General features: G+C 61.1%; 2 protein-coding genes across 4 annotated transcripts in view; one reads left to right on the forward strand and one right to left on the reverse strand.

Moving 5' to 3' along the window:
- CHLSN (cholesin) overlaps positions 1-25,835 on the reverse strand; it is a 98,063-nt gene that overhangs the window by 17,956 nt on the left and 54,272 nt on the right. The window lies entirely within an intron of this gene.
- GPR146 (G protein-coupled receptor 146) lies at positions 21,177-22,629 on the forward strand (the record flags this gene model as incomplete). Its single annotated transcript, XM_079720207.1, has 1 exon — positions 21,177-22,629. One exon carries the CDS (start codon positions 21,177-21,179, stop codon positions 22,170-22,172), a length of 996 nt encoding a protein of 331 aa, XP_079576333.1. The 3' UTR covers positions 22,173-22,629.

Consider the following 25,835-nt stretch of genomic DNA (forward strand, 5'->3'; position numbering starts at 1 on the left):
ACCACTCCCTGCTCTTACAGAGAGAAGGTGGGGCCGGCAGAGCCCAGGGGACTGGCGTGGGTCCCGGGACGGAAGAAGCAGCCCACGGTCGGCGGGCACCCGAGGCCTCGCCCGGGGAGAAGGAGGCGCGGCGCGGCGCGGCGCGTCGAGTCGCGGCGCGTCGAGTCGCGTCTCAGAGCCCCAGCCCCACGCAGCCTGTCCGCGGTTCAGGACCCCGGGCCCGGAGGACTGGGCGCTCCGGACCCCCTCGTCTGGAAGCGGGACTAAGCAGCCGGGCCCCTCCTCCTCCTCCTCCCCGCCCCCCCCCCCCCGGTTTCGGGTCTCCATGGCGCCGCCGAGCCCCCGCCCCGCCTTGCAGGACGGACCCCCACGCTTCCCAGCCCCCACGGCCTGCTCCCGGCCCAGCGCACTGACCTCCGCGTCCCAGGCCGCCAGGTGTGCCCGGGACCGCGGCACCTCCCGGCCGCCGCAGCCCCCGCGCACTGCGCATGTCAGGCCGGCTAGGCTCGGCTGGAACCAGATCCAGCCGGCTGGGCGGTGACGCAAGCACGCGGCTGGGCGTGTGGGCGGGACTCCTGGTGAGGCGGGGTCAGGCGATAGGCGGGGTCGGCCCTGCACGGGGGTTGGGGGGCAAGGACCACCCCTCCCCCCCAGGCCGAGTGGGCGGTGGCTGCTGCGAGGCCCAGGGTGGGGGAGGGGGAGGAGGCGGGACCTCTGGGCCAAGGGGAAGGCCCAGCCCAGAGCTCCGGCCACTTCGCGGCCCACAGCTCGGCCGCCGAGTGGCAGACGCTGAGCCTCCGCCCAGGGGTCTGCCTGTGGCTCTCCTCACGGCGCGGTGGCCCGGGCTCCCTGGCAGGTCCCCACAGGGGAGGCAGGAAAACCACGCCGCGATGCAGTTAACACGGACGCGTCTGCCGACCACAGGCTCGGTCCCCACCCCCCATCTCCACCCCCTGCAGCCGGGTAACCTGGCCTGCTGTCTCCTCCCAGGGCGTCTGCGCATGCGCTTCCCCTGACTAGAGCGCTCACTTCTGAGCGCCTGTCAACCCTCAGCTTCGGGGAAGCCTTATCTGCCTCACCCGCTGAACACCCCCTAGAGCTCCACCCCCCTAAACTGTGAGCTCCACAAGCGTAAGGCCGGGTCTGCCCACCGCAGGCGCTGACATCACCCAGCAAAAAGCAGGTGCTCAATAAAGGCTCACGGAGTAAATGAATGAAGGTGTCCTTCTCCTAAGACAATACTGCAAATCAATTTTTATAGTCCGAGGAAAACCCCACTCCCGCAGCCGGAGCCTGCTGAACCCGCCCAAGGCCTGCAGCAGGCTCTGGAGGCGGGGCTGGTTTCGGGGGGGCTGCTCTGGCACCCTGGCGTGAGGACACGCTGTCCCCTGGGCGCTGAGGCCTTGCGCTGGCTGGCGGGTGTGGGCTTCCCACTTTGGGTGTGGGTGTCCCAGCTTCCCAGCCCGATGAGGATCTCCCAAGGTCCCAGAGCCAAGACTGCATCTTTCTGTGCTTTTCCTCTTGGCCATTTCCCCAGCACCCAAGGCTGGTCCACACACAGAGGCTCACTCAGGAGTGCTGCTAGGGACAGGGACAAGGACAGGCACGAGGTGGGGGCGGGGGCCAGAGCTGGGTGGGGGAGGAGAGTGGAGGGCAGGGCAGGGACTCGCTAGCCCACCACCACAGTCACACCTCTGTGACCCTGTTTAAGCCCCGGGACCCTGACGTCAGCATTCTCACTTTACAGATAAGGAAACCGAGACTCAGAAATGCTAACACAAATAGTTTCAAGATTCGAAGCCAAGAACCAGTTTCGTGGAATGGACTCCGCTTGGGGTCTTCCGAGTCACAGAGGATCTGCGTGCTGATTTCCCAGTGCATTTCCTATGTCAGCCCTGCAACCCAAGAACCCCCAATCTGGTTTCTTCACGGTACTGTTCTGGTGACTCTAATGGGCCACGTGGGAGACTGGACAAAGGAGAGAGCAAGAGGGGAAGAGCTGGCCTGGGGCAGGGTGAGGATGGGACACCGCACACGGGGACACGCAGCCCAGAGGGAGCTTCGTGCCCACTCGTCGTCTCACGCTCCCAGCCGCCGTTACCTACACTGTGCAGACGAGGTAAAGGGTGTGAAATGGACCGGGTGTGCCCGCTCCCGATCCAGCTCCTTCCCAGGCCCTTCTCTGCCCAGGGACCCGCCTGCAGCATACACTCTGTCCCCGCAAGAAGCAGGTGGGGCTCACCCCCAGAAGGTGCTGCTGGGCTGTGCTACCCCCTGGTTGTCTGTCCCTGGCCTGTGTCAGAGAGCAGCAGGCACAGGGCCACTCAGTGCACCCTGGGGCTACCTGTAGGGACCCCAAGAGAAAAGGCGCTTGGTCCAGCCCCGAGGGCCTTTGTGGCCAGAGTCCAGCTGGTGGAGTGGGACGGTGTGGCCGAGAGGCCTGCCTGCTGTGTGACCCCGGCAGCAGCACTGGGTCTACCCCTGAGGGGCCACAGAGGCCCTAGAACCCCAGGCAACTTGGCCCAGCAGCTCCTGGTCAGGAAGAGTGGGTACATAACAGACCTGGATGCATTCCACATACATTTGTTAAGCAACATCTTCACATGAGATATTCTTCTAAGTGCTAAGCTTACTGTGGGGAACGCCTGCTACCACAAACCATGTTCCAGTGCCCCCAGAACTCATATATCATAATCCTACCGCCCACCCGCGACGGCACTAGGAGGTGGGGCCTTGGGAGGTAAGTAGATCCTGAGGACGGGGGCCTCGTGAAGGGGATCAGTGCCTTCATAAGAGAGGGCACTGGCTGTCACTGAAGAGAGCTAGCTCCTCACGCCTCCACCATGTGAAGACACAGCAAGGAGAACGGGGTAGAGAACCCACCAGACACCAAAACAGCCAGTGCCCTGATCTTGGACTTCCAGCCTCCAGAACGGTGAGAAAGAAATGTGTTACTTATAAGCCACCCAGCCTATGGCATTCTGTGATAGCAGCCTGAACTAAGACCCCCCTGCCATAGTTAGACTGCCCTGAAAGGCTATAATACTAAGGAGGAAAATTAGGGACAACAGACAGAGAGTCGGTTGACTTACGTTTTGCAATTTAAAATGGCTGGAGGAGGACTGAGGTCAAGGAGACAGCGTCAGGACAGTGACACCTGAGACCCAGGGGTGAGGGCACAGCCGTGGATATTTGGGAGAGAGGTGGTCCAGGCAAAGGGAGCAGGCAGCTACATCCCGGGGAGGGGGCACAGAGGCCCACGTGAAGCAGCGGAGAAGCCAGGGTGGCTAGGGGTGTGGGGGGCAGGGTCGAACAACTCTGCCGAGCTGGTGTTCTAGAAAAGCATGAAATTGCCACCAAACCCTCCCCCGAGGCAGCAAGAATAAGCTCTCAAAACCAGCACCCCAAGATCATGGGGATCATTCTGAGTCATTCAGCAAAGAATAAATATGTCCGACGCAGACATTATCAGCCGGAACGTCTGGCTGATCAGCACGCCCAGTGTTCCGGGGCACGCCACCTCCTGAGACCCAACCACTGGTGAAATCACAGGAAATGCTACAGGGGGTTTGGAACACCCGCCTGGATGCCGACATCTGCTCGCAACCCCCAGAGCTCCTGCACAAACCCCTTCTCTCACACGTGGCCCCGCCAGCGGGTCAGGCCCTGCTTGGAAGCATTTGGCGGGTGGAAATCGTGAGTGTGCGTGTGAGTATGGGGGGAGCCCCAGCCCCAGGGGAGCAGGGTCCGCTGTCGGCCACAAGCAAGAGGAAGCAAAGTGCTGCTGAAGGCCTTGGTGCAGCCGGCCCGCCAGCCCCTCCAGGGACGGCCATCGCAGGGCCTGGCTGTCACTAAAGCGATCACAGGCCTGACTCCAGAACCTTATGTCCAAGCCCAGATGGTTTTGCTGGAATTCTATTAAACACTTAAAGAAGAATTAACACCAATTTTATATAAGCTCTTCCAGAAAATGGAAGCAAAGGAACCATTTCCCAGTTTGCTCTGTGAGGCCAGTGTTACCTTGCTACCAAACCAGACAAAAATAGTACCAAAGGAAAAAGAATGAAAGAAAAAGTAAAATATAGACCAAAATCTCTCATAAATATAAATGCAAAAAATCCTACTCAGCAACATATAAAAAAAAATTACACACCATGACCAAGTAGAGTTTATTCCACAGACGCAAGGCTGGTTCAGTTTTCAAGAATCAATCTAATAAACCCATCATATCGACAGGTTAAAGAAGAAATATCACGTGATCATATCAACTGATGCAGAAAAAGCGTGTGACAAAATTCAAAACTCATTCATGATATACATTCTCAGAAAACTAATAATAGAGGACAGCTTCCTCAACTTGGTACATAACATGTAAAACTGCCCCCTCCCCCCACCAGCTTGGGAACAAGGTGAGGAGATCTGCCTTCACCACTGCTATTCAACACAGCACTAAATGTTCCAGCCAGGGCAAGAAAGCAAGAAAGTGCAATCGAAGGCACTCGGATTGGAAAGGAAGAAACACAACTGTCTATATTTACAGGTGGCATGACGGTCAACATAGAAGAGGTCAACATAGAAGAGCCCAAGGAACCGACACACTTTTTCCCTGTGTATGTCTTATTACTGCAGCACCGTTTGTTGAAAAGACTCTCCACTGAATTACTTTTACACCTCTGCCGAAAATCAAGTTGCGGATATGGGACAGTTTCTGGGGTCTCTATTCAGATCTGTGTCTCTCCCTCCTTTAATACCACACTGTTTGTTTTTGTTTACCACTAATAAACAGAGATTTATTTGGAAATTTCTAAACCTGCCATAAGTGGCACTTGCCAAGCCCTAGGCCCACCCTCCTTACCAAGCTCCAAGGAGCAACAACAGTCCTTCCCACCTCTCCCCTTCACCTCCCCCTGCCTTCCACCAAGCACGCCCACCCACACCTCAGGCCACGCCAGAGAACTAGAGTGCAGTCTCCCTCTAGGAGGCATTACCCCTGGGCCCAAGAGCCTGGGTGGCAGCCCTCCGGCATCCCAGGAGATGATGGCGGCCAGAGGTGCTTGCATAGGGTTAGGAAAGAGAATAAGGAAGGAGGCACCTGAAAAACCCCAACTTACCCCTGAACAAAAAAAGTGGCTCCTGCATGGAAAACCCTGCTCCATGAAGAGTGCAAATGCCCAAAGGATGGAAAACCAGCAGCAAGGCTGGGCTGGTAGGAATGGCACCACACTGCCATGTTAAATTTCGGTTTCAGCGTTCATGGCTAACGCACAGAAATACAGTTGACTTTTGTATGTTGATCTTGCGTCCTGAAATCTACTGCACATCTCAGTGATGGCCATCCATCCAAGGCAGAGGGAGCAAGGCCACGGGTGGGGAACCAGCCTGCACGAATGTCCAGCATCTAGCCTCGGCCCTGAGCGCACGCTTTTCTGTACAGGGGAGCCTGCCGGACCCACCCCCCGTCATTTCCACAGGTCACGTGGGGTAAAAACCCACACGCCCACCCACCCTCCTCTGAGTCCTCGGGCAGGATCCTGGCATGGGGCAGACTGCCTTCCCCACATGGCTCGGCCAGACCTGGGCCTGGGACCCTTCACTGTAGTGGGGATGGTGCCCTGGCTTCCAGGGCCACGCCTGAATGGCAGGTGGCCAGCAGACTCCGGGATGCCCCCAGGCGCGGGCTGCTGAGAGGAAACCCCGGGCCATGCGCCCCTCCGGGGACCCCGCTCCTGGTCTCCAGGAGGCACTGTGTCACGTGCACTATTTTTTTAAATTAAGTAATTAATTAGTTTAACTAATTTATTTTTGGCTGTGTTGGGTCTTCATTGCTGCACGAAGGCTTTCTCTAGTTGCAGCAATCAGGGGCTACTCTTCGTTGCGGCGCGCGTGCTTCTCATTGTGGTGGCTTCTCTTGTTGCGGAGCACAGGCTCTAGGTGCGCATGCTTCAGTAGTTGTGGCGCCCGGGCTTAGCTGCTCCGCGGCATGTGGGATCTTCCCGGACCAGGGCTCGAGCCTGTGTCCTCTGCATTAGCAGGCGGATTCTTAACCACTGCACCACCAGGGAAGCCCCACGTGCACGATTTTTAATGTCGATTAAAGGTTTGGGAAGAGAAAAAATAAACTCCCAGAAAAAAAACTCTGGTTCTTTCCCCTCCTACCTCCAGCTTCGAGGTGCGTGCACGTGAGGTCCTAACCAGCAGCAGCAGCAGCACTCAATCTGGCAGCAATCGACGGGCTCCCTCGAGGGACAGGGCGTGACAGAGGCTCCCCACCAACCGTCAGCAAGACAGCGGGTCCGGCTTTGTGAACCCCCTCCTGCAGGAGGAGCGGAAGGGTGAGCGCATATGGGGCAGGACGCAGGTCCCAGCAGGCGGCCCCGGGGACATGCTCAGGCCCACCGCCCTCCCTCTTTTCTCCTCTTTCTGTTATTAAGGGAAGTGTGGTGACCCCCTGTGTCCAACGGTGTGGCCCATCTCCCCCTCCGCCCCTCACCCCCAGACATCTCATCATTTCTTCACGCACACCTGGAACACTTCAGTGTACGGCTCTGATGTGATCCGTGTGTTTTATACCACACACACACACATGCAGTACACACAAATAAAAGCACACATGACTACAGCGGAACAGCTTTTTCTAAGTAACGGAATATTGTCATTGATTGCGTCATTTGGAAGCCGGACCGTGAGCTCTTCTTGGCTGAAAGTGTGGCAGAAAAGTTTCATCAGCAGAGCTGCGTGACGTGCCAAGGTCTCCCCTGACTCTGGGGAGCGCTGACTTGACTCCTTGGGAAGGAGCCTCTGAGGCTGCACCGCGGAGGCCGGCCTCCCAAAGTCAGACGACGACTTGGCGTCTCATGGGCTCCCACCGTCAACTTCCTCCACATCCTCGGCTCTGAGGGAAGATCCAGCTTCGAGAAAACCACGGAGCAGACGTGGCCCTGTAGCCACGCTGGCTCTTCCCCTCCAGAACCGCTCAGACGGCCATGGGGAAACCCGCCCTATCCAAGCGGGGGAGCACCCTGGGGCCCACGGGCAGGGCTGCACAGAGGCTGAGGCGCTGCGCCCACCACAGAGGACGGACTGATCCCCGCTCCTCAGAACAGGGAGCACAAGGGGCCACCAAAGCCCACCGACCTGGTACTGACCTGGGCTCCAGCCCATTCGCGTGGCAGGACCCTGTGTAGGTCGGTTCCTCTCGGGGCCTTGGTCTCCCCACCTGCAAAGCGGAGCTGCCAAAGCGTCCCCGGGAGCTGGGAGGCGCTCTGATGAGGCTGCCGGGCCGCACGGAGCCCCGGCTGTCTGCTCTGGTCAGGGGTCTGTTATCCCCTGGAGCCCGGCCTCTCTAAACCGGGCCTGGTGGCCACTGGGAATCCGTAAAGACTGTGGCACAAGGCCAGCGATCGGGGCCCCTTCCCAGGTCCCGCGGGCACCGTGGGCACTGTGGGCGACCTCGCCCACGACTACCCGCTCGCCCTGCACCCTCGTGTGGTGCGGAGAATAGGCAGGCTCAGCGCCTGTTTCTCTTGGACACAAGAGCCGACGTGGCCGAACAGCCGGGGCCGCGACGAACCTCAGTTAAGCACATCGCGGGTTAACCTACAATCCCCGCGACGATCCGCGCTGCTGCTGCTGGGTGAGGTGCGCCCAGGCACGGAGCCCCCACGTGCCCTGCTCCCCTGCGTGCGCGTGCCCCGGAGCGGGGCTGGGGGTGTGCCCTCGTCTCCCCACCCGCGGCTGGAGCGAACGTGCGAGAGCCGGGGCGGCCGGGCTGGCGAGGGCTGTGGAGCAGCGGCAGCGCGAGGCAGTGCGGCGCCGGAATCGGAGTGCGCAGCGGGGCCCTCCGTGCGGCGCGTCCGTAGGGCGGCGTCCGCCACAGCCGCCGGCTCGGACACGGAGAAGACACAGCCAGGCTCGTGGCCCACCACCGTGGGCCGGGGGTCCTCCACACATGGAGGCCAGGATGAGAAGACGGCCACGGGGCAGGGGAGGGCAGGCCGCTGTCGGGCGAGCGTCGGGACACCTGAGAGCCTGAGGGGCCTCCCCACCCCACCGGCCGGCTGCTGTCAGGCGGCCGCCCAGGGGATCTCGGGAGGGGCCACATTTTCCAGACCTAAGAAGCACCACGAAGGCCGTGCCAGGGCTGCTAGGCGTGCAGGGCACTCATCGGCCTCAGGCTAGACAGAGAACCGGGAGCAGGCCTCAGAGCGTGGCTGAGGCCGTGGTTTGGGCCTCGGTGGCCCTCCTCCAGGCTGGCCCGGCTGCACCCCTGCCGACTGCCGGCGTCCCTGGTGCTCCCCGTCGGGGACCAGAGCCCCGGCTCACGGCCTGACTCGCGCCGGCCTGGGGCTCCTGAAGGGCGGGCCCCGTCAGCGTGCTGACCTCTCAGAGCCACTGGTCTCCCCCGGGCCAGGAAAGGCGCAGCTCGAGGAGGGCTGACACCGAGTGCCGCTCCACTGCCCTCCTGGAGTCTGGGTGGCCCCCGCGCCAGGCCCTGCACGCCGAGGGCAGGGACCCTGTCACACACCCACCCCGGGCGCTTCTCACGTTAATAATGGGGAGGATGTGCTTCCACGGAGGACAGAAGAGGTGCCGGCAGAGGCCGCGGAGGGTGGGGTTTAGAAAGGGGGAGGGGCAGTGAGGCAACTGCGCTGACAAGGGTGACGACCCAGGACGACCACACAGAAACCACGGGCCCAGCTGTCAACTGATGTCCAACCCCGGCCCCTCCAGGGTGGGACTCGGGTTCTCACCAGGCCCTCACGCTTCCTTCTCAAAGTCAACTACCGGGGCCTGAGCAACACGACTTATAGAAACAGAGCCACAGAGACATCAAAACACATAACCTCACTACAAGCCACACTCGCAAGAACTAACAAGGGAACTTTAAACGTTCCTTGCCCTTGACCCACGTTTCACATAGAATCACATTTCCTCGTAGGTGTGAAACTCCTAAAGGTGCAGAACTCCTACAAAGATTGTCGGCGAGGGCAGCCGTCACCCTCCCCGCCCCCGAGGGAAGGACCAAGTGCAGCCCCCGCAGCAGGTGACCCTCGAGTCCCTGACCAGCAGTCCAGAGCCCCCGGCATGAGATGGACTGCTGCTTGAGGACAACCAGGAACACTGGCCGAGTCTCAAGACTGGTGAGCAGTCTACATCCACGGAGGGTCGTGCCCATGACCCCAGCAGAGCACCGGCCGGAGCCTCCGCGGCACAGAGTGTGGCGCGCAGTTAGGGCACCAGCCTTGTGAACACAGCGTGTGCAGCTTTTACAAAGGTAGAGGCCTGGGGCCCGGGAGCACTTGCCTGCTCCTTGGGGGCCTTCACCAGAAAGAGCAGGGGAGGCCGACTCCTCGCGGTTTTCAAAAGTCAACACCAGACGATGCAGTTGGAAACCCAGGAACCAGGACCAGCTTCCCACACCTCCCTCCCCCAGGACGGTACAGCTGTCCCTGAAGACACCTGGGTCTTGCACAGGAGTTGGCCTGAACTCTGGGAGCAGCTAGCAGCAGGCCACAGAGCTGGGGCCCCGCGGAGCGTGTTTACATTCCCCAGCTAGAGAACGCTGATCTGGGCTCAGCTGGAGGGTGGGTCCACTTTGAAGATCCCCCGACACACACAGACTCTGCCATACTCCCTGGCTGGGGCCTGCTTGGTGGAGGAAGCCTTTCTCTGCAGATAAGGCAATGGGGTGACCCAAGGCTAACGGGCTGGGATGGGGCTGAACGCCTGCTTTTCCCAGTTACAATCAGCAGCTCACCAGGCTTGGGCACCCCGTGGGCAGACCTTGCTGAGCCTGGCATTCCAGGGACTCTGACCAGGAATTCTGGGGTCCTAGGCCTTTCAAAAAAGTAGACAACAACACGTCTTAGGCAGATCGCTAGGATGACCCAAAGTCCCAAGCCCTGATCTAGAAAGCAGAGACCACCTGAGTGCAAATTCTGGCTCCACTCTGCTGCATGACCCCGGGCACGCTGCTTAAGTTTTCTGAGCCTCAGTACAATTTAAAATGAGCAGGGCGCCGTACTCCATTGATGGTAAGGCGTATTTCCTCACTTTGACGACTCTAAGAGCAGCACGCTTCTTAACAACAGACAGCGTCCGACTGTTTTCTTGTAGCGGTCCATAACGTTTTGGCGTGCGCAGCGCTGATGGAGTCTCCGACTTGATGAAACATGGGGCATAAACCTTGAAAGGCTGCTCTGAGGGCCCAGAACAGCAGCTGGCACACAGCCCATCCTCCCTCGCTGCTGGATGTCAGTGCCAGCTGATGGGACTAGCCTTCCCACGGCTGGATGCCTGCCTGCTGCCACAAAGACCTGGTGTTGGGATGACGAGGAAGTTACGGTAATGACAACAGGGCCAAGGGGAGGGTGGGGGCCCCAGGGGTCTGTACATGATCTTGACAGAGAGCGAGAGGCAGTCTGGTCCCCCAGCTGACCCCCAGCTTCCCTCTCCGATCCCTTGGTCAGGAAGCTGTCCTGTCAAGCAGGATGGCCCAAGGTGGAGCCCTGAGCCCAGCCGGCAGGACCATGACACCCAGGGCCAGCCTTGGTTACTATTCCCATCATTCCTGTTCCGTCAACCCCTGGTCACACAGCACACGTGGATTTTCAGAAATGTTCTTAGCTCTGGAGCCAGATCGCGTTGCCAGGAGCACTATTACAGCACAAGCCTTAGAGCAGAGAAAACGACCTTGTTCTGTAACTTTCCCAACACCCAGTTAGAACAGCAGCTACGAAATGAATGAGGCTGCAAACAGTGCACTGTCTCTTTAAATGGTTTTCCTGCGGCCAGTTGTTTACAAAGAAATTCCTCAGGCCAGGAAGGAGGGGGTGAACCTGGAGCCAGCAAGCACTCTTGGGGAAGAGGAGCAGGTGCGCCTGGCGGGCCCCGATTACAACCTCCGAGGGCGGGGTGTCTGTCCCCTGCGGATTAGAGCGCGTTCTGACTCAGCCATCTGGCCCGCCCAAGACCTCGGCCGGCCACCGGCGCGCCCCCGGGGGCGGGGCGGACTCCGGGGCGGGGCGGGAGCGGCGCGGTCACGTGTGTACACAGGCCCGCGCGGCGTGCGCGCCGTCAGCCCCGCCGCCTCTCTCGGAGCCCCGAGCTGCCCCCCTCGCGGCGACTGCGCGGTCCGCGGCCCAGCGAGCCGGTGAGTGGGCGCCGAACGCGGGGTGGGGGCGGATGGGCGCACTCGGGGTCTCGGCCCGCGCGGCAGCAGCACGGGACGCAGCGGCCCGGGGCCGGTGCTCCGCTCTGAGCTCTGACTTTCGGGTCCCCTCGGCCCCGCCCGGGTGCTGTCCCCCGGCGGGTGGGAGCGCTGTCCCCGCCCGTGGCTGCCCTCCAGCCGTGTGGAGCCCAGCCGGCCGGGGCCGCTGCCCTGCGGTCATTCACCTGTCCAGGGCAGCTGGGAGCTGCTGGCCGCGCAGGAGGCGCAGCAGCACCGCCGGCTCCTCACGTGTCCTGCCGGGGACTGACCGCCTGCTCCTGGGTCACCGTGGTTGTAACTTTCGTCCCCTTTTATGATTACAAAATCTTAGGAACTTCTGGAACAACGTCTAAATGGAAATATCAAGTGTCGTTAGTGGTCTAGGGACACTTGATAAAAAGATAAAAACCCCTGGGCATGAGGCTCCTTCAAAACTTGAGAAGAAGGCAGTGCCCCAGCCTCTGAGCGCCCATCTACCCAGGACCAGAAACCCAACACCAAGTTAATGACATGAACACGGTAGCCGGGTTCATGGTCTCAGTGGGGCCCTGGTCTCAGTGTCGCAGTCTGTCCGGGCTTTGGGGAGACAGAGGGTGAGTCTGGACCTGACAGACTGTTCCCCCAGTGCTGGATGTGCCCTCACTTGGCAGCTCCAGGCCACCTGCCGACAACCAGCTCCGCGCCTCTGCGAGCAGCAGGCCCCCTCAGGCCCCCTCCTCCCCGCCCTCTGTCCGCAGCATCTAGCGGGGCTGGCCTTCAGTCACCCAGGGGCGAGCAGCCTGCTTTCCAGGCCTCTGCGGACACGAGTGTGAACACGATGACTCTGACTGTGCCCCAGGCTGCTCGCGCACAGCGGGGACCAGACACAGCGTCTCAACTGGCTCCTCACCAGGGCGCCACTGAGGGGGAAAAGAGGCCCTATTGGTAATTATGCTGAGGGGACGGCCACACACTCCCTGACCCGCTGCAGGGTCCAGCTCCCCACACCGGAACCTCTAGTATCTTCCTAAATGAAGAAGTCCTAAGATAAAAGGCTTTGAAAAACCATAGCTTCCATCTGGTGAGCGCGTACTGTGCCGAGTCATGGAGAGGAAGCTGGGGGGGCCCTGCCCTTGACCACTGCTGTCCTGCCTCCCTGGGGGGTATGGAAACACCCTGAGGAGAGACCAGCACAGCATTAGTTCTGCACTGACTGGGGGTCCCTGGAACTCAGAAGCCCCTGGCAGGCGGGTGACGGGAGAAGGGCACATATATCCGCTGGATGTGGGTGTGTGGGGTTTTAGGTTAGAACGGAGAACTGCGTATACCTATTATATAACGAAAAAGTGACATGCTTGCAAAGATCCCTTCCAGGAAGTAGGCGTGCATGATTGCAGGTGGGAAGAGGGACCGGCCGCTTGACGGGGCGGGGAGGGGAAGGTGCTCCTTGGGGAAGCTGCATCCATCCTCCAGGCCCTAGGATGTCATCTGGACCCTGAAAATACAACCTGCCGCCCGGCCTCTCACGCCCTAGCTGCACACCAGGGCTGTGTCTGGGGTGAGGGCTGCTGTGCTCTGCGCAGGACAGACCCAGGCTGCTCCCTCCTTCAGCAGAGTGTCCAGCTACCTCCCCTTGCTCGCCGCCGGCTCCTCAGCGCTCTACGGCTAAAGCCTCTTGCACGACTGGGCCACACCAAGCTGCGTCTGTCCACGGGGCCTCACAGGCCCGGGACCCCAAAATACCAGCCAGGCATCAAAGAGCAGAGGGGACTCAGTCTAGGGAGTAAAAGTGAACTTTACAATTTGAGAAGCTAAAACATGATGCTGCCAAGGGGCCGAGTTCGGCCCCCAAGACCTGCCAACAGAGCACCCTTCGAGTAGCGGAGGGGCAGGGTGACACGGGCCGCTTGTCCCGTGCGTTCCCCCCCCCCGCCGGGTCCCCCTCCTCCCACACACGCGGTGGGAGGGCGGAGCGCACCTAGGAGTTTCCCAGTTTTAATGAGAACCAAGGAAGCAACTGTCGCCATTACACCAAGTGTAATGGGCAAAAATAACTGCCAGCGTTCCTCCCTTGGAAAGAACCACGGGCAGCGATAAGATCTGTGGCTGCGAGCACCCCCCAAGTAAGAGCACACCAGGGAAAGGCAGGGCGGGGTGGGGGAGCCCAACAGGGTGCCAGTCTGCCCGAGCCTTGAGTGGAGGCCCGGTCTGTTCTCAGTGTGGCCGTTGAATTTCTGAGCAAGTCTTCCTGGTTCTGTTTTCCCCTGGTTGAGATTACCTGGAAGGAGCGTTAGCCTCAAACCAAGGTAGTCAGGGGACAACGAAAAGGAAAGGAACTAGTGCTCCACAAACAAAAGAACACGTGTCCCATATTCTTCCAGGGTGAGAAGCCTGGGGCCCCAGGTGGGCGGCCCGGGCCGTTGGTCCCCGTTCCTGCAGCCCTTCCTGAGCGGCGGACGTGCCCGTTCTCTCCCACGGAGAACCAGAGGCAGCTCAGTTTATGCCTGAGGCAGGCTACCTGGTTCACACTCACCACTCTGGTTCAGAACCTTAAAAAGCAACAGGCTACAAAAATCAGGACACCCCATCTACATAATGGACCGTTTCTTATCACAGCCAGGAAGGCGCAGCGTCTGTGACAGGAATCAGTAGCATAAGCTCTCTACACTGAAGACCTATGAAAACATCAGCCTTTCCGGAGCGTCTGGCTCCTACCAGCTGCATGTTAATTGTAGCTAGAGCCTCTGTCCACTATTACAAAAGGAAATAAACATTCAGGAGTCATTTTCAAAGCATTTTGATGGCTCCAGAGCATTCAGCTGAAGTCCAGGTATTATGGTGCGCTGCGGGTCTCCAGGACATCAGCCAGGCCGAGCTGCACTGCCCAGGCGCTTTGGGGAAAAGCCTGTGACACCGTCTCAGGCCCCCTCTTCCCCGGACACAGCCAGCCAGGCTGCAGGGCACCAATCAAGGAACGCTCCCCCTTCAGGGAGCTCTGGGCAGGTGGGAACAGACGGGTGCAGTGGGACGAGTTCAGCGACCTCGGACAGGAGTCAGCTGGTTCTTCGCTTCTGCGGGCTGTGGGCGTGCACACGCTCACACTCGTGCGTGCGCACACGCTCACGCAGGACCCCCTGCCCACCACAGCCGCCCGCTCCCTGCCCGGCTGCTGCTCTGACGTGCTCCTGGCATCCTCCAATTTCCACAGAGATCACCATGCACTGTAGCCCTGAATTTGAGCAAGGTTTTTTTTTTTTTTTTTTTTTTTTGCTGTACGCGGGCCTCTCACTGCTGTGGCCTCTCCCGTTGCAGAGCACAGGCTCCGGACACACAGGCTCCGCGGCCATGGCTCGCGGGCCCAGCCGCTCCGCGGCATGTGGGATCTTCCGGGATCGGGGCACGAACCCGTGTCCCCTGCATCGGCAGGCGGACTCTCAACCACTGCGCCACCAGGGAAGCCCTGAGCAAGGTTTTTAGTTACCTGTGGACATTCACTTTTGAAGGGTTGATTTATACCGTTCTGGGCTCTTTTAAAAAAAAAAAAAAAAAAAAAAAAGGAAGAAAGACGCTGACACCTGGCCTCAAAACACTTCCAGCAGCTAGCCCAACTGACACGCAGTCCTTGCCAGCAGAGAATGAAAGAAGGGACGGGGGAGCATCTGTAAGCAGGGGCGCCACTGGGGAGGAGACCGGCCCCACGGGGCTGGGACCCCAGCTCAGCGAGCGCGGCCCCAGAGACTCGCTGCCTGTGTTGTTCCCGAGGCCCTGGTGGGGTCCCGGGGACTCTGAGCTGTGATGTGGGGGCTGATGGGGCCCGCAGCCCCTCCCCGTGAGAACTCGCACTTGGCCTGTGCCCGCGCTCAAGCCCTCTGTCCTCTCTCCGCCCGCTTCCTCTCCCCACACGTCAGTTGGCAGAGTCTGAGTGAGAGTTCACGCAGCAGCTTCCTCTGCAGTGACGGACCGTGGAGGAGGGTGAGGAGCCGCAGCCCACTGCCCACGCCGGGGACTGGCCAGGCTCACCCGCCAACCGCACGCACTCCACCCTCGCGATGACCTCCTGACCAGGGACCACAGCCAGGCAGCTGTGAGCAGGGTGCCCGGGGAGCCCGGTCTCGGCCCCTCGTCCCAGTTCACAGGCCACTGCTTGGTTCCCTCCGCAGCCCTCGGGCAAGAGCTCTCAGCAGACAGCGTGGGTCCCTCCCGAGGGAAGGGACTGAGTCAGGCCAGGGGGTGCGTCCAAGCTGCCTTCTCTAAGTATAAAAGCAGGGGCCCTTGGTGCAGCAGGGCTTGGACCTGCGCCCTGTGGCCCCGAGGTCCCCAGGTGGGCACCGCTTCACACCTGGCCCCGGCTGTTCTACCCCATTGACCAGGCCTGTGGCCAGTCCCCCGCCAGGGCCCCCCCAGTCACCGATCGCTGTGGGGGGAGCTGCTGCCTCACTGTGCTGCCCCCCGCTGCCCTGGACACCGCGGCCCCTCCTGGGCTTCAGGGCTTCCTGGGCTGCTGAGCAGAGGCGTGGCCTGTCAGCTCACCTTTCCTGAGGCCCAGCCACGCCCACCTAGAGCGGGCCTCCACACTAAGCCCGTGTCCCGCAAGGCTCTCTCGGCCCACATGTGACTCCAGTCAGCACGGCCCGGCACCCACCCAGGCCACAGGGCCATCCGACAGGGCCTCCTGGGTGCCAGAGAGAGTGGCAGACATCCTGCAAGTGCCTGCTCAGGGCCCAGAGCAGAGCGGGGACCATCATCTCCGGAATTCAAGACAGCAGGCGAGCTGCCCTGGGGCGCTCGGGCCAGCGCCGCACGCTCTGCACTCACGTCAGCGTCCACCTTGGAGCCAGGCGGCCATGGGTGTCCCTCTCGTGGTGTCTCCGCCCCTCCCCACCCGAGCCTGGAACAGACAGCTCCTCGATGCCACGCGGCCAGCCGACAGCCCCACCAAAGAGCCTCCCGCCCGAGGGGCACACAGCGTGACCATGGGGTGGCTGAGCCTTCCCAGGGCTGGAAGTTGGCGAGTCTGGGAGAACGTCTTCTTGAAAGATAATTATTGGAACCCAGAGAGGGTCTTGGAAGAAAACTATCAGTGCTTCTATGCGCGGCAACATCCGTGATGAATGACACAGTCACTCCAGTTGAGGGTCAAGGAAGAGAGGGGACTCTGGAGACAGACGAGTCCTCAGAAACGGGTGCGGTGGGACAGAACCCCGAAACGGCTCCGTGCCCTGGGCCTCCTGTGGAGACAAAACCACTACTTCCACGTCCAGCAGCCCCGAGCAGGGCTCGCCCCGCCTGCCCCCTTGGAGGTGGTCGCCCTATCACCACGCTCTTCTGATGGGCTAGCTTGAGGTCAGTGGCAGTGCCGCTGCCCAAGTACCACAGGTGGACGCCAGCTTGTCTGACCATGAATCTCTGGCCTTGGGGCCTCAACCTGGTTCCCTCCAGAGGGCAAGGCCACTGGGGTCCGAGAGGGGACCCTCTGTGCTGCAGAAGTGGTGACCTCGGCTTTGTTCCCTTAAAGGCTTCCCTCAGCCCCCGGTGCCCCACATGCAGCGGGTGGGCAGGGAGGCCTGAGAGCTTCCCCATCACACAAAGCAGCAGCCCCAGCAGGCCAAGCACAGGCCAGCTCGTTGATCGGGCCCAACACTGCCCGACTTCTTGGTCCTCTCAGATTCTCTGAAAGAAGCATGATTTTTGAGCTCCAGCCTCTCCCAAGGCTACCCTCTTGTGCCACACGCATGCAGCCAAGCCTGCAGAGAAAGACCCTGAGCAGGTGTTTCAGTGTCAGGGGCACCGTTCTGAGCCAGCTGAGCCCCCCGCCCCGGCCCACAGAGATGACCTCCACCCTGGAGTCTCAGGCCGGCGGTGCCCTCCCGCGGGCGAGGTACTCTCCGCTCTGCCAGGCTGGCCGCCCTCCTCTCTCCTCTCCACTGCTGGCCCCAAGCCTGGAACCACCCTGGCCCAAAGCTAAAGACCTCTCCATCCCCTCGAACAAGACTGGCCAGACGCCTGCTGCATAGCAGCCACGCCGGGACCAGGCAGGGGAGCGGACGCTGTGAAGGCCGCCGTGCTTGCAGGGCCAAGGCTGCTGCTTCAGGAGCATAATCAGAAACAAGACAGGCAAAACCCTCAGACGGCGGGGTTGCTAGTCACCTTTAGATCAATAATTAATCCCCTTATAGGAGGAACAGGATAAAGCTGTAACTGGACCACCGAGGACAGCCCGAGGCACATACCAGTGCCGGCCTGCGGAGCTGCTTCCCGCTTCTCTGCTGGGCCAGGACACTGGTGCCGACCAGCCCGCTCCCCCGGCCCAGGCCCACATGCCGGCCGAGCAGATGATCAGGGCTCGGCGGTCCTGCCGCTGGCATTGCTGTGATCCCCGAGGCAACACGCCTGCAGGCGTCAGGCACGCCCCTGCTCCGTGGACCGAGGCTGGTTGCAGCCCTGGCTTGGCACGCCTGCCGCAGAAGAGAGGCGACCGCAGGCCGGGATCCAAGAGCAACTGCAACTGGGTCGTCTCTGGGCGGACACGCACACACCTGTATGTTCCCTGGGCCCAGCGGAGGGAAGTCAGGCAGGGTCCCTGGAAGGAGGCCAGGACCCCGACCAGGCAGAAGAGAGAGGTTCAGGCATGGAACCGGGACCCAGCCGGGCTGGCGGGAGTGGGAGTCCACGGAGGGCCCCTGGGTGCAGTCCCGTGGGAGGACAGGAGGTCGGGGCCACTCCTGGTGTCTCGTCTGATGAAGGGGCCGTGGACGAGAGCTGGTGCGGGTGCTGCAACAGGGTGCTGGTGCCGGAGGAGGCGTGGGGGAGGTTTGGAGAGCGGAGATGCAGCGAAAGTATGAGAAGAAGGCGGCCACCCCGGCCAGCGAGTCTGGAGGCAGGCCTGAGGAGGCGAGTCTGGAGAGCAGCCGGACAGGACAGAGCCGGGAGGACAGGGCAGAGCCGGGAGGACGGGGCAGAGCCGGGAGGACGGGGCAGAGCCGGGCGGACGGGGCAGAGCCGGGAGGACAGGGCAGAGCCGGGAGGACGGGGCAGAGCCGGGAGGACGGGGCAGAGCCCGGTGGAGCAGCAGCAGGGGAGCCGGCGGGGGGGAGGGGAGGGGAGGGCGTGAGGGCACAGAAGAGGGCAGGCCCGGGAGCCTCGAGGGGCCCAACGGGCAGCAGTGTGGGCAGCTCTGACCAGGAGGTGTCAGGTAGGCCCCAAGGACAGGGTGACGGGACCAGCCTGTTCCTAAGGCCAGCCTGGATGAGAGGTCACTGGGGTCCTTGCTCGTGCTGACCCTTGGAGCTGAGAGGGCTGCAGCAGGTGACGGGGCCGTCAGAAGTTGGATTATCACTCCTGCCACTTGGGGAGAACGTGGCAGCTTTCAGAATGAAAACCGCCAAACGCTCCACATTGGGCGCCACCAAGGACGGCCCACCCAGGCACTGGGGAGAAGGAGCCCAGCCGCTCAGGGCCTACCTGGCCTCTTCTCTCCTGCCTCCGGAAGGGACGGGACCGCAGAGAGGGCCCTTCCTGGAACCCTGGTCTCTGCGCTGGCAGCCGTTCCAGTTCCTCTTTCTCGGGAAGGAAGTGAACAGAGCTGGTAACTGGAAAGACAGCCCAGCCCAGCCCAGCCCAGCCCAGCCCGAGCCTGTGTGGAGGGTGGGAGCCAACCATTGTTCTCAGGCCCCCTCCTCACATGGCCTGGGGGGGTGGGGAGGAGAGTCTTGTTCCCAGATTCCTGCACTTGCAAAACCAGAGCACAAAGGGAAGTGGGGGGACTGCAGGCGGCTGGCCCGGGGTGGGGGGGGTGCGGGGGGGTGCGGGCAGGGCCAGTCTGCGGCCAGGAGGGCAGGGCATCCTGCAGGAACAGTACCGGGACCTGGACAGGGCAGGATGGCCACCCCCACCAGCGTCCTCGGGATACCCGGCTGGGCTTCGAGCGGGTCTGACCGGCTGCTCTGCCGCCCGGGCGGGCAGTCACTTCCCGACACGACCGCTGCTCTCACGCCAGACTCACTGCCGCTCGGCAGGTCTGGGGGTCTCACGGTGCCACCTGCCGAGCGTCCCCAAATGAGATCCCCCAGCTCCCCTGCAAGCCCACAGGCACCGCCCATGCAGTCTTGAGCCAGGTGGCCCCCCACCCCCGGCCTGCAAGTGTCCCGGTGACACGTCCCCTTGGTGCCAGCAGTGTCACCCGTTTGCTTCCTTCCCTTCTTCTCACCCTGCGTGCCCACACAGGTGAGGATGGGCCTCCCCACTTCAGAAAACGCCAGGCACCTTCCTCTGTGCATGAGGCGGCCCCCCCAACAGGTGTCCCTGCCCTGGGCCCTCTGAATGACACCGGGAGACGAGGGGCCTCCAGGAAGAACGTAGGGACAAAAAGCAAAGATGGACTGAAAGCAAGTGAAAACTGGTACTTTCAGCTCGTGATCTGCATCTGAAATCAGAAGTGTCCCCACGGTTGATAACCAAGAGGACGCACACAGAGCTGCTTGTAGCTCATGGGGCAGAGTTTCTAAGACCTGTGTTTGTGAACTGCCGGAACACAAACTCGGGCAGGTTCTTAACCTAAAACCCGGCACTGACTCTTGAGACACTCAGAGCCCCTCTCGGGCCGAGTGAGCCGGCCGTACGAGCACGTGAGTCTGTGAAGGAAATGCTCAGTAGGTTTACTCCGTGTGACCACCTCCCAAGAACTGAGCCATTTTCCAGCCAGGGCAGGGCCCTCCTCCGACAGCGCTCCCCCTGCCCTCCTTGGTGGTGGCCCACGAGCCCACAGGGCCCCCCTCCTGTTCTCGGTTTCCGAGAACCTCTGCTCAGTTGACTTCCCCTGGCTGAGCCCGCTCTCCACGTGGATGGGGACCCCCAGGGGGGGCGGGGGCACCAGGGGACCCGCTGTGGGGCCATGGGGGGAGCCGGAGGGCAGGGCCGCCCATCCCACACACTGGTCCTTCCAGACACAACCCTCGTGCCTCAAACTGGCTGGAAACAGAGAGGGAAGAGCCGCTGCACCCGCCCCGGGAGGAGGGGCGTCACGAGAACCCGCAGATGGACGCCTACGCGCGCGGAGGTGCGGCCAAGGCACCAGGAGACGTGGGGCCCGGAGCGAGGCAGGGCAGGCCTGGTGGGAGAGTGGGAGTGCGTGGACGGCAGGAGGGTAGGGACTGAGGCCCGGGACGCCGCTGGACGCCCTGCGAGCCGTGTGAGGCCGGAGTGGAGGGGGACCGGGCCGCAGGCTGGTCACAGCACGCACAGGCCGCTCTGGTGGACCGGCTCCCCGGCCCCCAGCCACTTTCCAGGCCGTGGCTCAGCGGGCATTTGGGACGGAGATGGGAGAGCGGGACCAGCACCGAGTCAGCAGGAAGAGGGCGGAGAGGGCGGAGAGGGCTCCGAGGACGCCACGAGGGCGTCACCTGCCTGGAGCTCCTGCCGGCTGCCTGACCCCAGGGCTCTGGAGGCAGGACCCGTGTCCCTGCAGCGGCCATGCCCCTCCCAGATGTGACGGAGCCGGCAGGCGGGCAGCAGCTCGGGACCTGCGTCGCCCCGACCCGGCACGCCTCGACCCAGACGCAGGATGGAGGGGAGGGTGGAGCAGGGGGATCGCAGGGTTCTGCGACTGATGCGGGAAACCAGGGATGCGCCGGCAGGGCTGCCGCTCCCACTGCGGGGGCTGCCGGGGCCGCGGGAGGCCAGGCCTCGGGTCCACCCCCTCCTCTACAGGCTTTTGTCACCGTGGCCCACCCAGTCACCACCCGGTCACCACCCATCACCAAAAGGTGACAGCAGACACGTTACGGCTCCAAGAGCTGTACGTTTCCCTGGCAAACAGGGCCAGGGGGGCTCCCGGCCGGTAGGGTCCCCACAGCTTCCAGCCATGCCACCTTGGGATCACAGAAAACACGCACCAGCACGGTTTCTGGCCGTCCCAGCTGGTTCAGGGGCAGGGAGGGGCCCACGTCTGGTCGAGGGCAGGACTCACGCGCTGCTCTCCCCACAGCCCGCCATGTGGAGCTGCCCACTCAACGGCACGGGCAGCGAGGACCAGCTCCCCTGCCAGCACGTCCAGCGGGCCCTGTCCGCCCTCTCGCTGCTCTACCTGCTTGTCGGCGTCCCCCTCGGCCTGGGCTACAACGCCCTGCTGCTGCTGGTCAACCTGCACGACCCGGGCGGTATGACCATGCCCGACGTCTACTTCGCCAATATGGCCGCGGCCGGCCTGGTCCTCAGCGCCCTGGCGCCCGCGCACCTGCTGGGCCCCGGCGCTGCCGGCTGGGCCGTGTGGGACGTGGGCAGCGAGGTCCACGTCACGCTGCTGGTGCTGTTCAACGTGGCGGCGCTGGTGACCCTGTACTCCACGGCGCTGCTGGCCCTCGACTGCTACATTGAGCGGGCGCTGCCGCGCACCTACATGTCAAGCGTCTACAACACCAGGCACGTGTGCGGCTTCGTGTGGGGCGGCGCCCTGCTCACCGGCTTCTCCTCGCTGCTCTTCTACATCTGCAGCCACGTGGCTGCCAGGCTGGCCGAGTGCTCCCGGGTGCGGGACACGGAGGCGGCCGACGCCATCATGCTGCTCAGCGGGTACCTGGTGCCCGGCCTGGCCGCGCTGTACGCGCTCGTGCTCCTCACGCGGATCCGGAAGGAGGCCACGCCGCTCGACCGGGACGTGGGCCAGGCGGACCCCGCGGCGCACAGGCTGCTGGTGGCCACCGTGTGCGCGCAGTTCGGGCTCTGGACGCCCCACTACCTGACGCTCCTGGGGCGCACGGTGCTGGCTGCGCGGGGGAGGCCGGTGGACGGGCACCACCTGGGGACGCTGCTCCTTGCCAAGGACCTGTCCAGGTTCCTGGCCTTCGCCAGCAGCACTGTGGTGCCGCTTCTTTACCGCCACATCGACAGAAACTTCCCCGGCAAACTCCGGCGGCTGATGAAGAAGCTGCAACGTGGGCACCAGAGCTGCTCCTTGGACGAAGCGGGGGCACAACCGGCGATGGCGTAGACGCTGCTCCACGGGCCTCGGCCAACCAAGGGGCAGACGGCGCGTGGCAGAAGGCACGGCCCGTAGTGACCGGGTCCCCCGCGCCCGATGCTTGCTCCCTCCCGGGTCTGGCATCCAGGAGACTTGCTGACCCTGCATCGCCCGCTCCCTCCCTCCCTCTCCCCAGGAGACCAGGCAGAACCAGGCGAGTCCCCTTGGAGCTTCCCGTGTCCTCCCACAAGAAGCCACCCTCAGGCCAAGGCCATGATGTCCGAGCAGCAGGTGCCAGGTGTGAGGATGAGCTGTGCCATCGGGGCACCTGGCTGCCCGCGACCGGGTGTGTGCTTGTCTCCTACGGGTGCCTTTCAGGTCCACGCCTGCAGCAGCCTGCTTCCCTCAGCCTCGTGTCTGGCTTTCAGATGAGTGATGCAGATCTAACGCCACTATTTATACTTTGTTAAAATACTCCATCCCCCTTCCCCCTTGTTTTGTTGTTTATGAAGAGACGTTTGGTAGGAAAGTCAAAGGTATTAAAATGAAGGAGACACACAGAAGCGCACTTGGGGGATGGGTGGGTGGTGGGCTCGCAGGGCCGGGGCTGCTGGTGACTTGCGTCCACGTGGACGTGGTGGGAGAAGAGTCCAGACAGGGCCTCTCCTGCCCCCAGGTGTCCCCCGGGTCACGTCTGCTGTCGCTGGGCCAGCGTGGGTCTGTCCTAAACAAGTTCCCAAAGTGTGCACAAAATTAAATAAACCGAAGGAAGAAAAGTGCCGTTAGGATTTCTAACCTAACCCGAAAGCCGATGGGACTGCCGACGGGAAAGAGGGATTTGGACGGGCAGGCGTCACCGGGGCCACAAGGGTGCTGCCTGCTCCCGGGACAGATAGACAGACGGTGCAGACCAGACGACCTGACCAGACGGGGCGGGGCGCGGAGGAGCCTCCCTTCCCCCACCCCAAGTCTTCACGAAGAAATTACCGCCCCACAACCCTCTGACCCTCAGTTCTGAAACCCCCAAACTCCCTAGAAACAAAGATTCGTTTTTCAAGTTTGCAGCAAAGGTACGAGGGTACCTTTCTGAGGAAAGATGAATGTGATGGTGGGCGCTGCCCCAGACCCTGGGTTTCTGCCACATAAATACACGCATGTTCACTTCTGACCACCCAGCTGCTCCGAGGAGGCTGGCTCTTTTCTGTGGCATCTACCGGGGAAATTGCCCCATTTGGTCCCAGTCTCTTGGGAAATTGAGCCCTGAGTGACTTGCATTGCTTTTCTACGTGCAGACTGTTTCCCCCCCTCCAGGCTGAAGAGCCTGTGCAGAATCACAGACACACACTGGATGCCGGGGATGGTCCCTGCCCCGCCCCGCCCGATGTGGCCCTGGGGACGGTTCTGGGCAGTAAACCTCCGGGATGGGGCCGGACGGACTGAAGAGGTGTCTGGGCGTCTCCATCGGTGACAACAGCACAGCCGCCTCCAGGGCCCCGGGCTGTGGTGGGATTTGTCTTCAAATTCCCCATCCCCTCGGCTCCTCCAGCAGCTGCCCCAGCTATCGACGATCCAGATCAACGACAGCGATCGCAGTGGGCTGTGCTGAGGGCGCCCCCGCAGGGTCCTGGCAGGTACGGCAGCCCCGTGGGAGCTGAGAATAAAAGCACCTCCCCCCCCACCCCCCCACCCCACCCCACCCCACCGCTTCCCTTTCTGCTCTTTGCTCCCAGGGCTCCTGGGAAAAGGTAAACCCCCAGCACCCAGATCTCTGCCTGCAGTCCTGCACCGCTCAGCCCAGCTGGTCTTCCCCAAACAGCACGGGGCGCCTGAAATCACTTTATTGCTTAACAGTTTCTCAGTGGCTTTGGTTGCAAGCTGTCTAGTCTCTGGGGGCCTGCTGGGTGGGGAGGTGTCAGGCAGCAGCAGCCACGCGTTCTGTCCCTCCCCCCGTCCTGCGTCCCCCTCTACTGGTGACAGAGGGACACAGTGGGGTCTCAGCTGCAGGCCCCTAGGCTGCTCCTGCTGCATCTCGGATCCCCCCCAGGGCCCCCGCTCCTCAGGGAACAAGCCCACCATCGCCTTGGCCGCTGGTGCCACAACACAGAACCTACTTTCTGTGGACATCTGCTTGACGATCTCATGCTGAATTCACCTCGGTCACTTCCTGATGTCCCAGTATGTTTGGTTTGATTCCCAGTACTCCTGCCACATTGCCAAAAAATGCAGTGAATTTTTGAGCCGTTTTGATTTTTGGGTTCGGGGTGGTATGGCCATAGACTCGAGCCATTTAGAAGAGAAGGAGGAACTACCTGGAAAAAGCCAAGGTGAATGGTACACTCAATCCTTTTTTTTTTTTTTTTAAATCTCTCTGTTTTAATTAATTTATTTTGGCCGCACGGCATGTGGGATCTTAGTGCCCTGACCAGGGATCAAATCCATGCCCCCTGCAGTGGAAGCAGAATCCTAACCACTGGACCACCAGGGAAGTCCCCTCAATCCTGTTTTCATAACTGACCAGTCCTATATCCTTCAAATGCATTTGCAAGATACCAGAAGTTTTCCAGTTTATGTTCTAAGGTTGTTAATTCTGCTACTGACGCTTCTTGACTGTGATTTTAAAGTTAACGATCTTATTTTTGTCAGTAGACAAAAGGTCACCTACCTTGCCATGCTTCATTATTTAAGATCCCAAAAGGTGAGTTTAACCTTGAATTTATTTCATGAAGGTTATAAAATTTATTGTAGGAAACTGGGTCTTTTCCTAATTGTGGCAGATACATCAAGGTATCAAACATTTGTTCCGTTATAAAAGGCACTTGAGGGGCTTCCCTGGTGGCGCAGTGGTTAAGAATCCACCTGCCAATGCAGGGGACACGGGTTTGAGCCCTGGTCCGGGAAGATCCCACATGCCGTGGAGCAACTAAGCCCATGCGCCACAGCTACTGAGCCTGTGAGACACAACTACTGAGCCCACGTGCCACAACTACTGAGCCTGCAAGCCCTCAACTACTGAAGCCTGCGCACCTAGAGCCTGTGCTCTACAACAAGAGAAGCCGCTGCAATGAGAAGCCCGCGCACAGCAACAAAGACCCAACGCAGACAAAAAAAAAAAAAAAGGCACTTGATAAACCAGGAATAAGTCATTAAGAAGTTAAACTACACATCAAGTTCTTGAATTTAAAATCAGTTGGGAGGGCTTCCCTGGTGGCGCAGTGGTTGAGAGTCTGCCTGCCGATGCAGGGGACACGGGTTCGTGCCCCGGTCCGGGAAGATTCCCACATGCCGTGGAGTGGCTGGGCCTGTGAGCCACGGCCGCTGGGCCTGCGTGTCCGGAGCCTGTGCTCCACAGTGGGAGGGGCCACAACAGTGAGAGGCCCGCGTACCGCAAAAAAATAAATAAAAATAAAATAAAATCAGTTGGGAAATTTGGGGGCTTTCTCATTTCTAATGTGTTACATCCACCCAGATAGCCTGAAATGCTGCATATGTGTCTGAGAAAGAGGAAACTGCTGAAGAAGACCCACAGGTTTGAAGATTAAATTATTTGATTGTTATTAGCCAATTTCTGAATTCTTATGTGTGTATTTCCAGTGGTGTGTGACATGTCGGCAAACAGCAGAAAGTATCACAAAAACAGGTTTTTCCTGTCATGACTTAAACCCCAGCCTCTTCAGTTACCTCGTGGCTCCCCTG

The sequence above is a fragment of the Hyperoodon ampullatus genome (assembly GCF_949752795.1).
Source record: "Hyperoodon ampullatus genome assembly, chromosome: 14".
Classification (NCBI taxonomy): Eukaryota; Metazoa; Chordata; class Mammalia; order Artiodactyla; family Ziphiidae; genus Hyperoodon; species Hyperoodon ampullatus.